Below are 12,289 nucleotides of genomic sequence, written 5' to 3' on the forward strand. Positions count from 1 at the left end.
CCACGCCAAAGTGGTTATCTGTTTTATCTTGGCAAACAGACAAAATAGACATTCATACTCTGTGTGTGTGTGTGTGTGTGTGTGTGTGTGTGCGCTTGCATGCCTGTGTGTGTTTGTGCTCTATTCTACTTGTTCTAAAGAAAAGACGTAGAAGCTTGTGTCTGTCTCTGGGGCCACTCCTCACAGAAACCCATTTCACTCTACTTATTCTTGGAGAGGGGCCTGTGTTTTCTGTCAGAAAACAACCGTCAGAGGAGGAAACGCTTCAGCTGCTCAAGGTAATGTGTGCATCTCATAGGTTTGAGTTTTGTCAAACGTTTCGTTTTCGTTTTGTGTTGTATTATATTTAAGGTCAGCTTATGTTTTGCTTTTGCTCAAGGTATTAATGGTGATCATCAAATTATTTTTTTTAATGCTGTGTTAAATGTCTAGTTTTTCCTTTACTGCATCTGTATGTAGAAATTTGAATCTTAATGCAAAAATATGAAAGGCCATATTGAAGTATATATGTATGATGTGCCTCTATCCATCCATTAGCTTTTCTGAAAGAAACTTGATACAAAAAGTCCTAAATTTGTCAAAAAAAAACTTCATTTTTAACTTCGGAAAAATAAGCAGCGCTGGGTTGCACCAGCTGTGTGTAAGCTCAAACGCAGCCTAGTTTGAAGGTCATTTAGAAAGGAGTTTATGTGCCTCTAACTTTTCAAAGCTTTTCAACATAGGCTTAAAATATTTTTTAATTCGAATAATCTAATCTAATCTAATCTAATCAAGCTCTTAGTTGATGTAAAGCCCTCTGTAAAACAGCGGTTGGCATGGGGCATCGTCTTCGTTTTGAAAGGTGGGATAACTTGGAGGATAAGTCGCTTTGTCAGCAACACGTCCTCCATGACAGTACACAACCTACTCCTGCAACAGCACATATAAGACTGTCAACATAGCATCACTGCTATACAGCTAGCAAAGCTGGTAACTTGACTAAATTTGACATCAGACATTATCTTTACATACCTTCTTTGCTGTGTGGTGGTTAAGTTTAGCTGTTTTTAGCCATTAGCCTCTTCACTAAAGTGTAGCAAAGTGTGGAAAGATGATGGCCACAAGAGACAACATGGTAAGAAACACTGCATTAAGAACAGTGCTTTTCACTGATCGCTAAGGAAAGTGAAAGTGTCATTTTCTGCATCAATATTTTGGTTACTTAGTTTGTTTGTAGTTAACACGAACCTGTGGTGCCACTGAACATTGACACAGCCTTAGTATCACATTGACTAGTTTCAATGTACAATATAATTTTGTGTGGACTTTACAACCTAACTTAAGAGAGAATTTGTTTATACTGCATTACTATTATTGCAACGGGCCACAGGTGATTAAATGTTACTATACAGAATGCATTAGGCTTAGAATATAGACAGAAAAGACCAGCAGACAAGCATCAGCTGCTCCACTTAAATATTTTACATTTGTAATGACAATATCACAATGATATTTACCTCGACATCTGGGTATCTTTGACCACCAGGAGCCCTGTCCTCAGGCCAACCAAGGCCAACATCACTGTACTGTAGTCAGAATCCCTGTGGGTCCAGCTCCCATTTTGGAAATGATCTTTTGATGCCCCATTGTGTTGAAATATCCATTATCCAATATCCACATTCCCATCAGCTGTATGTTGGCAAATTAAACAAAGTAAACATTATAGCTGCTTATCATCAGAAGGTTAGCATAGTGATTGTGAGCATGCTAGCATGCAGATGCACCACTGTGCCTCGGTACAGCCTCACATGGCCGATAGCATGGCTGTAGATTCTCAGTCTTGTAGCGCAATGTTTTAATATTTGATTTTGAAGGTGATAAGTGGGTTGTATAGCCTGCCTTTGGCTCTGTTCAGCTGTAGTATCTAGTGTATGCCATTCAGGAAGTAATTCAGTGAAACCTGATAAGAGAAACCTGAGAATGTATTTATACTGTCTGAGAACACTGAATGGAATCCAACGTGCTTCCCTGTTTACAGGGTCTAACCACAGCTTCCTGTCATCGACTGTATGACACATTGACATACACTGATTCAATCCTTCGTAAAGGCTGAAATGGACCAAAGACAAAACTCATTGGTGAAAATGAATCTGATGAATCCTGGGACCAGCCCAGGGCCTCCTCAGCCCAAAGCTCAGGAGAGGGAACAGTGGGGCAGTAAGACTGAGTTCATCCTGGCTGTGGCCGGACACATCATTGGTCTGGGAAACGTCTGGAGGTTTCCATACCTTTGCTACAAAAACGGAGGAGGTAAATCTTCTTTCTTGTGGCTGGATGTACATTGTGTGCAGAATGCTGTGCTCTGTCCTTCACTCCTGCCAGTGTGATTATACAGTGACTATGATGCAAATCTTCATGTGTCTGCTCACATGTATGCACTCCTATCAATATTTTAACAAAGTATTTCCTTTTTATTTCAAAGGGGTTTTCTTCATACCTTATGTTTTGTTTTTGTTCACCTGTGGCATCCCACTGTTCTTCTTGGAGACATCTTTGGGCCAGTACACCAGTCAGGGTGGAATAACATGCTGGAGAAAAATCTGCCCTCTTTTTGAAGGTAGGTCTTCACAGTGCTAACAAATCGTCTCAAAGATAAGATGTTGAAAACTACTCGCTGGTGTCAAAAGTTGAAAAAATATCAAGAATGTATGAAAGATGTGGAAAGTCTTAAGGTTTGTTGAAAAGGTGATACAGCACTGAGCAGTTTTCATTTGTGGGGAGAAGCTGCTGAAGAGATGGAAAAGTGGAGTTTTAATGTTATGTATGAAGTGTCAGTTGAAGGCTCGCAGTGCCAAATTGTCGACTAAATTTATGGAACTATCAAAAATAAAAGTACTCATTATTGATAACCGGTCCCTGTGTGACATATGTTATTATCATGCAATACTCGTGCATTGGTACATGAGGTGGAGCTTCTTTTAAATACTTTACTTACTGTAATACATTCAGGTAGATTAGTCTAGTGTTTCCAAACCTCGGGGTCGGGCCCCTCCAAAGGTTCTGTCACACAAATCACTCTTAATTTCTTTTTCAAACAGCTATTTAAATGAAACAACTAAAGCAGGTTAGGTGAGAATTTCCTCTTTGGTGAAACTACTCACAATGTGGCAATAGCCCCCAACTACACCCCTTTCTTTGTGGAAGAGGTCACAAGCCAAAAAGGCTGGTTTAATGCTTAACAATGCTGTTTATTTTATTCCTTATCATATGTATTTTTTTAAATCTGAAATGTAACTAGCACTAAAATAACCAAATAAATGTAGCAGAGAAAAAAGTGCAATATTTCGCTCTGAAATGTAGTGGATTACACTCATGATGTAGGGTAAATGGAAATACTCAATGAAAATACAAGTGCCAGTCTGTCACACATGCTTGTTGTTGAGTTCTGCAGCCAGGTGGGAAAAAGCTTTCCATCTACATATATGAGTTTATTGAGGTCATTACAATGTGACATGTCTATCTCTCCACAGGCTTAGGTTATGGAAGCCAGGTGGTCGTTTTGTACACTGGGGTGTATTACATCATCATATTGGCTTGGACGTTTCTCTACCTGTTTTCATCCTTCACGTCTGAGCTTCCATGGGCCAGCTGTCACAACAGCTGGAACACAGGTACCAAGACTTTAGTGTCCGGCTATTTTATGACACATAAAACTGTACAGTATGTTCACTTTACTTATCAGCATTCACCGCCTCTCTTCTTCTCTCATTTAAGATGGCTGCTTTGCTCACAATCAAACATCTGCTCTGCTCCTGTACGGGAACAGCACATCTTCAGTTGTAGAATTTTGGGAGTAAGTAGCACGAACAAAGGGATCATATGAGAGCTGCAGTTTTTTCTTGTACTGTTCCTTAATTATTCCTTTGTTACAGGAGGAGAATCTTGGGTCTGTCCAGTGGAATCGAGGAAATTGGCAGTATTCGATGGGATCTGGCCCTTTGTCTGCTTCTTGCCTGGATACTGTGTTACTTCTGTGTCTGGAATGGGGTGAAGTCAACAGGAAAGGTACAGTACAATCTGAGTATTCACTTGTAATTTGTGTCTGACTTCATGTAAACCCTGTTCTTGAAATATTTAAAAAGCGAAACCCGTCTTAGCTGTTGGTTCTGTCTTAGGTGGTCTACTTCACTGCCACATTTCCATATGTAATGCTGGTGGTGCTGCTTGTTCGTGGCCTTACGTTACCGGGGGCCAAAGATGGAATCATGTTCTACCTCTACCCTGACCCATCCCGCCTCACTGATCCAGAGGTACGATCTTTTCTTGACCTTAACCACGACTTGGTACATGCCATCATTAAAAACATTTCATCATAAGCAGCAGTTAGTTATATACAAACTTCATTTCCAGAACATTTACATTTGTACAAACCTAAACTAAACACGAGCTCTCCCTAATTGCTCAGGTATGGATGGATGCTGGCAGCCAAATTTTCTACTCCTATGGAGTTTGCACAGGTGTTCTTACATCTTTAGGAAGTTACAACAAGTACACCAACAACTGTTACAGGTATGTATTTTGCTAGTTTTGTTCAAACTAGTTAGTATAATCTGGATTAGAGCGCAGGTTTACTAATGTTGTGATGTTTCACCTGCAGAGACTGTGTGTCCCTGTGCCTGCTAAACAGCCTAACCAGCTTTGTAGCTGGCTTCGCCATCTTTTCTGTGCTCGGATTTATGGCGAAGGAGCAAGGTGTGGATATATCGATGGTGGCTGAATCAGGTATGGAGGATTAATAATATATGACAGAAACCCAGAACGATACTGTTTGAAGAATGTGACCATTTTTTTCCCATGTACCTTTGCAGGTCCAGGGTTGGCATTCATCGCTTATCCTCGTGCTGTGGCTCTGATGCCTCTTCCCCAGCTATGGGCTATTTTCTTCTTCATTATGATCATCTTTTTAGGATTAGATAGTGAGGTAGGACTATGTGTCAAGTCTGTTTGAAACGTGATAAATGCATAGAGACACCATACTAAACATGTTTCGTATTAATGCAAAACAATCTCTTTCATCACCACAGTTTGTATATCAAGAGGCACTGGTCACAACCATCTCTGACATGTATCCCCACTTCTTTCGAAACAACAGTCGCCGTAAACTCCTGCTTCTTGCAATTTCTGCTGGAAGTTTCCTGATTGGCCTTCTGATGGTCACAGAGGTGAGTGGTGAAGATTAAGCCTTTATTTTATTCAGTGTATTAAACACAACTACTGTAAGTTTGCTTCATAGTGACAAAAAACAAATGAACAAATGGCCTAAAGGAACAAATGGGCTAAAGGAAACATTTGAATGTATAATCATCATCCTCTGCTGGCATCAAATTCAGAATAAGCATATATTTACAAAATTCAATGAAGTTGATGAGGTCAAACATCAAATATATTAATACTTTGTTCTGTTTACAATTGAGTATATGTCAAAATTAGGACAGCAATGATCACATTATGTTTTATTTAGGTAGAGGTAGAATATATGCACCTTGTTTGTTTTATATTGTACATATCTTTCCAACCCCGTCACCTCATGGACTGAATATAGACTATGACTTAAAACGTTTTCTGTAATGTGGCTCTATTTATTGGAACTTTTTCTACATATCTGTGAGAAATCTAGTTAAATTCAACATTTTAAAGTTACTTTACCAAATAATTGTCTGTCAGATTGAAATCTCTACATGTGGTTTCAGACATAGTGGTTTTTGGAGACCTGCTTAAATTTAAACTTAAACTTTTTAGTCACTGAAAGCCTCTTGATGATGTTTCTCACCCTCATGGTGGAGCATGATTATCTAATCACCACCAGATGTGTTTCTAGAGTGTGGCCTATTTAACAGACCCATGCCTGAGTCTTTGTATGATTACTGATTTTGAAGAGGGCTTGAGGGCCTCAACTTCATCTGAATGCAAGTGTGCAACACTTCTTCCCTGCTCACACATTCTTACAGTAATACAGTGTTGGACAGTCACAGTGTGGATGATGACAACCTGGTTTGACTTTGCCTGAAGGACTCACTTTCTTCATATTTGTAGGGAGGACTTTATATTTTCCAGCTGTTTGACTACTACGCCTGCAGTGGGATGACACTCCTGCTTTTTGCTATTCTTCAGTCTGTCTGTATTGGATGGATCTACGGTAAACCAAACTTTTAACGTGTTAAAGTCTGCCAGAGCCACAGTTGGATCCCTCTTCATAAACTCAATTGCTTGTTAAACCAGTGGTTCCCACCCTGAGGGGCCACGAGTCAGTAACCAGTGTAGAAAAGCAGGAAAAAAAATTTATGCTATATATAGCTATACACCATGTTTTTTGGACCTGTATACAAAATGATCCAATACTGGGGATATTTCAATGTTTTTTCCTAATTCTAAAAAACCAGCTGTGTACACCATCATGCTGATGTATCTGCTTATTTCCCTCAGGTGCTGATCGTCAGTATGATAACATACAGGACATGATTGGATATCGGCCGTGGGCTTTTATGAAATATTGTTGGCAGTACTTCACGCCAACCGTCTGTACTGTAAGTACTGGAAATGCTGTGCTAACAAGCAAGTGTATCTGACAGCGGCCAGAGTCTTCTGTCCTGAAGGCAGTCCATGTCTCAACCAGATCAAAACCAGTTACGGTTGACTGGTTGCTGTATTGCAACTGAAGGCCGTTCTGTCTCATTTTGAATGAATTGTGTATTAGCTCATCATTGGCTCCTGAAGAAAAATGGAAATATACAGTGATTGAGAGAATTTAGGAAAAGATGAGGCGAAGATTCATAATTCTTTTCAAGCTTAATATTGGCAAAAAGAAAAAAAAAAATTCTATCTATTTTTCTTTAGTGCACGTTTCTCTTCTCCTTGGTCAAATACACCCCGCTCAAATTCAACAACACTTATGAATATCCCTGGTGGGGCTACGCCATTGGAGGATTCTTCACGCTGTCTTCAACACTCCTGGTTCCTCTGTGGATGCTGTATGCTGTGAGCGTCACTCCAGGATCACTGAGACAGGTACAGCCTCATGTTGTTACAAACAAAAGTAGATCAGACAGTAGAGTTTGGATGGTTACAAACTAACTAATACTAATACTAAACTAACAGAAACCAGTTCATGAATACCTCAGTTTAGGCTATCTGTACGAGGGTAATTGAGTAAATGACTGTAAATGGTAGAAAAAACATGGAGATTTATACCAACATCGACATTGGCTGAAATCTGTTCTGCTCAAAAATATCAGTATTGGTGCCATTACCAAATTGGTGTGTTGGATCTGTGCACACCTATCACTAAAGGTACTAAGCCTGAACTTGGAGTACAGCATGCATTACGTACAGAAGCGGGCTATAGAAAGTTTAATGCATCTAAAAGTGCACACTAGTTAACTTTTTTTAAAATCTGACACCTCTGTGGTTAAGATTTGTTTTGGTTTCACTGCATGAACCATATCAGAGTTGCGTGAAATAAGTATGCAGATGTTTTCAGATCAGTAAAATGTTAAAAACTTGATTTTAGACTTTATTTTGCACTTTATTATAACTACTATAACTGTATATAATATCAGACTATTTCCTCCTTTGTTCATGACTGACAAGAATCACACTTCTACATCCGCGAGAGGGCTTGTTTTCTTAAAAGTCTCAGAGGTGCAAGCACAAGCTCCTCATTGGCAGCCACAGAAAACATATGGCTCTTTACAACAATAGAAGTGAGCAGTGATGATGAGGAGAGGATTCACTGCTGTAAAAAACCAGTGAATTGTAGTTGTTATTGATTTGGAGCATAGTCTGCCCCAGACTGACAGTCAGGGTGTATTATGGGAAAACAAGAGTTCAGCTGATTTGTTGTTGCACCACAGTTAGCCTTCTCTTTCTCCTCACAGAGGCTGAAAGCTCTCTGCACCCCAGCAAACGACTTACCGACTGCAACATCGAAGACGCCGTCAAATAAAGAGGCATTTCAGACTTTCACCGGCTTGTACACACTGCGCACGACAGCAAGGCCCGAAGACAGAGGGGACAGAGCCTCAGAGACGATCCTTTATTTAAACTGCAAGACAAAAGGACTGAGATAGAACTGTAACTGCGAGGAGTGCACATCCTAAGCAGTTGTACTTGTCAATCAAACTGCCAAACAAACTTTTTTTTTTTTTTTAAGAGTACTTATTAAATACAACTGGGTGCATTATTGTTGTTACTGGGAATAAAAGAAGAAGTCTGGGACAAGGCAAGGTTTTCTAAGGAATTTAGCAAAAGAAAAGTTAGTAGTAGTACTAGTAGTTTCAAAGATATATATACAATACTATGGTTATTAAGGAACTCATGAAGCATTACCAAAAACTTGCTGTGTCTATGTTTGCAAAATTGTGATAAACTTACTAAAAACATATAGGAAACATGGCTATAGATAACAGTTAATGTGGTGTGATAAAGAAAGTTTTTAGGCAAGTCCAGCATTTTACAATGCACCTGTGCAGTGGGTGTCACAAGCACGGCAGATCACACCTGTGTGCCTTTAACACCTGGAACTGAGAGACCTCGGTATGCAGCCTGTTCTTAGCTTTTCACTCCTTTTAATTACAGAGTAATTTAAAGCATCAGTGTTCAACCGTTTCACACTTTAATCACAATCTAAATACACCTTATGTGGGCTGCAATATAAAACTTCTTGTGTGTATTCTAATCACTTACAGCAATCAACAGAAAAAGTTCAGTTACACACAGATATGAATTAATAAAGGACAAATAAAGAATACATGCATGACTTTCCCCGGCCTTTTGCTCAAACTCACTGCTAACAACAGAATTACAATTAAACACTCCCCAAGGCAGTAATTATGGCAGCACCACCACCATTAAAGGACTTTTATTGTATCCCTCAGTTTTTTCCCCTGTAAATCTATCAAAACTATGCCATACTTATACCATAGCTACAGTGTGTTTCTTAGAATACACCTCTTTCCCAAGACTTCTTGTTCTTTTGCCCATACCCCAGGACCTCCATATTTTATCTTACAGTGTAATGTGCCTGCAACCTATTATTTTCCTTGCCTAAATGTACCCAGTTTTTCTAAATTATATTGCAATTTTTTTTTATATAAATTATATTACAACTGAGTTTTATGTGCTGATGAGCATTTTACACATTTCCTTTTTTCTTACCATGTTCCATGTTCATACTGGTCATCACCTATTCCAAGTTTTGGCCACTGGGAGGCGCTGCAGGTCTCTGATTAAAGGTGAAAACGTCTTGAGTCAAAAACAGCTGATTTCCTGTAGCAATGGAGTTTCAAACCGCTGCTGCTTATTTTCAGGAGTATATGCACACACCTACGCAGTGTGTCACTCTAACATTTCTTCCTGTCTGTGAATACTGACAATAATGCCGCCCCTTGTGTTTCTGCGCTCGGCCTCGCTGCTGCAGTGCCATGTCATGGCACAACTCTGACATTACACACAAATGCAGGAGGGGCCATGAGGCTGGGGATGTGTTTTTTTTCTCTAGTGAGTCACCCAAAACAAGAGCAATAAAATATCAAATGAAGCCTAAATGGAAACATGAAAACATTACATACAGCTGTGAGCTCTACAAGCAGTCATTTAACACACTTTTTAAACCACTAAAACCACTACACAGGGGGGTGACGGTGCAACTGAAGCGCGGTTTGAACACCACTAATAAAACTAAACATAACATAAACATAATAATGTTATTCCTCTTGCAAGCGTTTATGCTGTTACTCAAACATACAAGAGCATTAAACAAGCTGCAGTGTGTGCATGCGGAGAATGAGCTGTGCTGAGCAGCCTATAACAGACCACCAGAGGGTGCTTCAGCTGCAGAGGAAAACATGAAGTCCAGGTGAATGCTTCATTTTACCCACTTCATTCAGAGGTTTTTGCGGTCGGGGAACACTGTCTGATTGCATTCATCTTGTTAGTTTACTGTGGAGTGTTTATTTATTGTCCAGGACGTACCCACTCATGCTGTTACAATGCCAGTGTTATCATTCATAATCCTGCTGTTAAACACTGCCCTTCACATTCGCTTTGCAGTGCATCAACCGGTCTGGAAGGAGTTCTTCTTCGGTCTGGTTCTTATGTTACTGCTCCAGTTTATACTCTCCTTTACAGATATGGGCTCTTTCCATTTTCTCCTTCTTCCTTCTACTTCTATTAACTGCTATCTTACTTTATTATTTGCATCTTTTCTTTTTAAGGAAAAGGATTAAAAAGGGGGGAAAACGTGACAGATATGATATGTATGTATGACCTGATTCCTGTATAATTAACACTGTTTAAAAACATGAGTTCTTACAAACGATGACCTTCATCATCTTCATGAATTGTCATTTGAATGTTGCCGATTTTCCACTGTCTGTGTATAAGGACTGTGTATAATCAATCTGCAATAAATAGGCCACAGCTGATGTGGACACTGATGTGCGAAAGCTGGAGCTGGAGGAAGTAGCAGTGCTGCTTCTTCAGTCCAGCAGAGGGTAATATCTGCTGTCTAGACTGTCACATTACACACTCAGACAGACGAGGTTCATAAGATTGTGCTTTGGTTTCATATTGTGGCTGTCCGAGTTGATACAAACTGGGTGGACAAAATATTAGAAACACCTTTTTGTAGTCCTGTTGTATACCACAAACAATCAACAGCAAAACAGTCAGTCTGTAACTAACAGTCTTTCCCAAATCAAGAGATTTTTGTAAGAAATATATCAGTGCAGGAGTGTTTCCTGTAAGATTTTCAGCACTCTGGGACATGGGGGATTTAATGTATATATATTTTTTTCCCATAACATGTAAACGGTTGTAATATCTATGCATACGTAGGTGGAAGAGCAGAGGAGAGCATTAGATCTTAATCCCTTGGAGCACACGAGTGTCTGGGTGTCTGGGCCACAGCAGAGATTACACAGACATCACACGTCAGGCACCAGGGACAGTCTGACACAGCAGGGCCTCAGAGAAAGTGCGCACTTATTCAATGTTAATCCCGGGGCAGCACAGTGACCTTTGATACTTTAGCCGTTAGCAGGAAGTTTATCCTAATTTTGATATTAAAGCATAGTCTGTAGAGTACATCTTCATCTAACATAAGTTCAACATAAGTTCTAATTCTAGGATCAGTTTTTTTACTATATTTTTAGAGGACACATTAGTTTATTGTAATGGTGTCTATACTCCAGGAGAGTATCACTTTATATTTAGTTTTAGCTGTAACAAGCTTCCAGTGGACTTCTTTTGAACTCACTGTTCAGGTGTACACATACTGTAAAAAAGGATTTGCAGCCCCATCTCATATAGAGAGTATGTTTATTTTATCACAACTGAGACAGCGTTGGGATTTCTGTGTCCTGCATCTCACCTCATGGTGTCACTTATTGCTTTTTCCTCCAGATACAAGACTGTGCATGCGTTGAGAAGCTTTTTTTTATTGAAAATAAATTAGATTTCAGCGTTTGAATCCTCCTGAATAAGAACAACTAAAGTAAGGAGGCTGCTGCTTAGAGGCTCTACAGTTAACGCTGCATTAGTATCAGTAGTCATATAAAACCAGTCAGCATGCTGTTTAACATGTTTATGTGCTTGGTTGACACTAATGTGGTACAATACATTCTAGATCAGTCATATAATGTGTCTTCTTGACCTACTAACAGATTAGCTCCAGTTCCTGTTCGTCACAGGTGCAACACTTCCTGTTACATTTTCGGCACACTTAGCCTGCACAGGAGTGTGTTAAGTACTCGCGTAGCTGTAAAGCAGAAAGCTAATCCCAATTAACATTTACGTGTGTAGGCACAAGGCAGGCACCCTTTTGATCTAAGCTTTTTTAGACTTCTCACCTGCCTCAGGCTTATGAGTATCTCCAAGCCTCTATATTAATCTCATTTAGAGCTCAGCTCTCACATCCCCGATGTACCAGATGTCCCACATAAGCAAATCATCGCTTTGACCATTAAACAACACTAAAATGGGTTTTAATGCACCATTGTCTCAATATTTGAAGTTGTACAAAAATATTTTTTTATACTTTATTCTTGCTAGTATGTTTATTGTTCAGTAGGTTTGATTGTTTAATGTATTCAAGCAAATACACCTCAGTTATATGATTCAATCCAAATGTTCTCACTGTGTTTAATTTGGAGGGCCAAACAGAAACTCGGTGAGCCAAAAGAAAACTTTTTATATTGTCCTGTAAAACACACGAGGATCCCAATTTCCTGTAACTGACTGATTTCCAGCGGAA

The 12,289-nt window shown here is 39.5% G+C and overlaps 1 protein-coding gene across 2 annotated transcripts; it reads left to right on the forward strand.

Moving 5' to 3' along the window:
• Positions 1–60: 60 nt before the first annotated feature.
• On the forward strand, positions 61–8,198 carry slc6a22.2 (solute carrier family 6 member 22, tandem duplicate 2). 2 transcript variants are annotated; one of them, XM_076747395.1, is made up of 15 exons: positions 61–278; positions 2,018–2,289; positions 2,462–2,596; positions 3,510–3,650; positions 3,754–3,832; positions 3,912–4,044; positions 4,155–4,289; positions 4,445–4,548; positions 4,637–4,761; positions 4,848–4,960; positions 5,064–5,201; positions 6,073–6,175; positions 6,463–6,563; positions 6,874–7,044; positions 7,914–8,198. In XM_076747395.1, the coding sequence occupies exons 2-15, from the start codon at positions 2,094–2,096 to the stop codon at positions 8,103–8,105; spliced, it is 1,866 nt and encodes a 621-aa protein (XP_076603510.1). In that variant the 5' UTR covers positions 61–278; positions 2,018–2,093; the 3' UTR covers positions 8,106–8,198. The 2 variants fall into 2 exon arrangements, with proteins under 2 accessions (XP_076603510.1, XP_076603501.1); XM_076747386.1 differs by having other exon boundaries at positions 183–278; positions 2,088–2,289; positions 7,914–8,157.
• The last annotated feature ends 4,091 nt before the right edge of the window (positions 8,199–12,289 follow it).

This window comes from Chaetodon auriga, chromosome 2 (genome assembly GCF_051107435.1).
Source record: "Chaetodon auriga isolate fChaAug3 chromosome 2, fChaAug3.hap1, whole genome shotgun sequence".
Taxonomy (NCBI): Eukaryota; Metazoa; Chordata; class Actinopteri; order Chaetodontiformes; family Chaetodontidae; genus Chaetodon; species Chaetodon auriga.

What these genes read in the sequence shown, in the direction of transcription:
- slc6a22.2 (XM_076747395.1), top strand. Translation starts at nt 2,094, where the DNA reads ATGGACCAAAGACAAAACTCATTGGTGAAAATGAATCTGATGAATCCT. An exon ending in TTGCTACAAAAACGGAGGAG is followed by an intron (nt 2,290 to 2,461) that starts GTAAATCTTCTT and finishes TTTATTTCAAAG; the next exon opens with GGGTTTTCTTCATACCTTAT. An exon ending in GGGTGAAGTCAACAGGAAAG is followed by an intron (nt 4,045 to 4,154) that starts GTACAGTACAAT and finishes GTTCTGTCTTAG; the next exon opens with GTGGTCTACTTCACTGCCAC.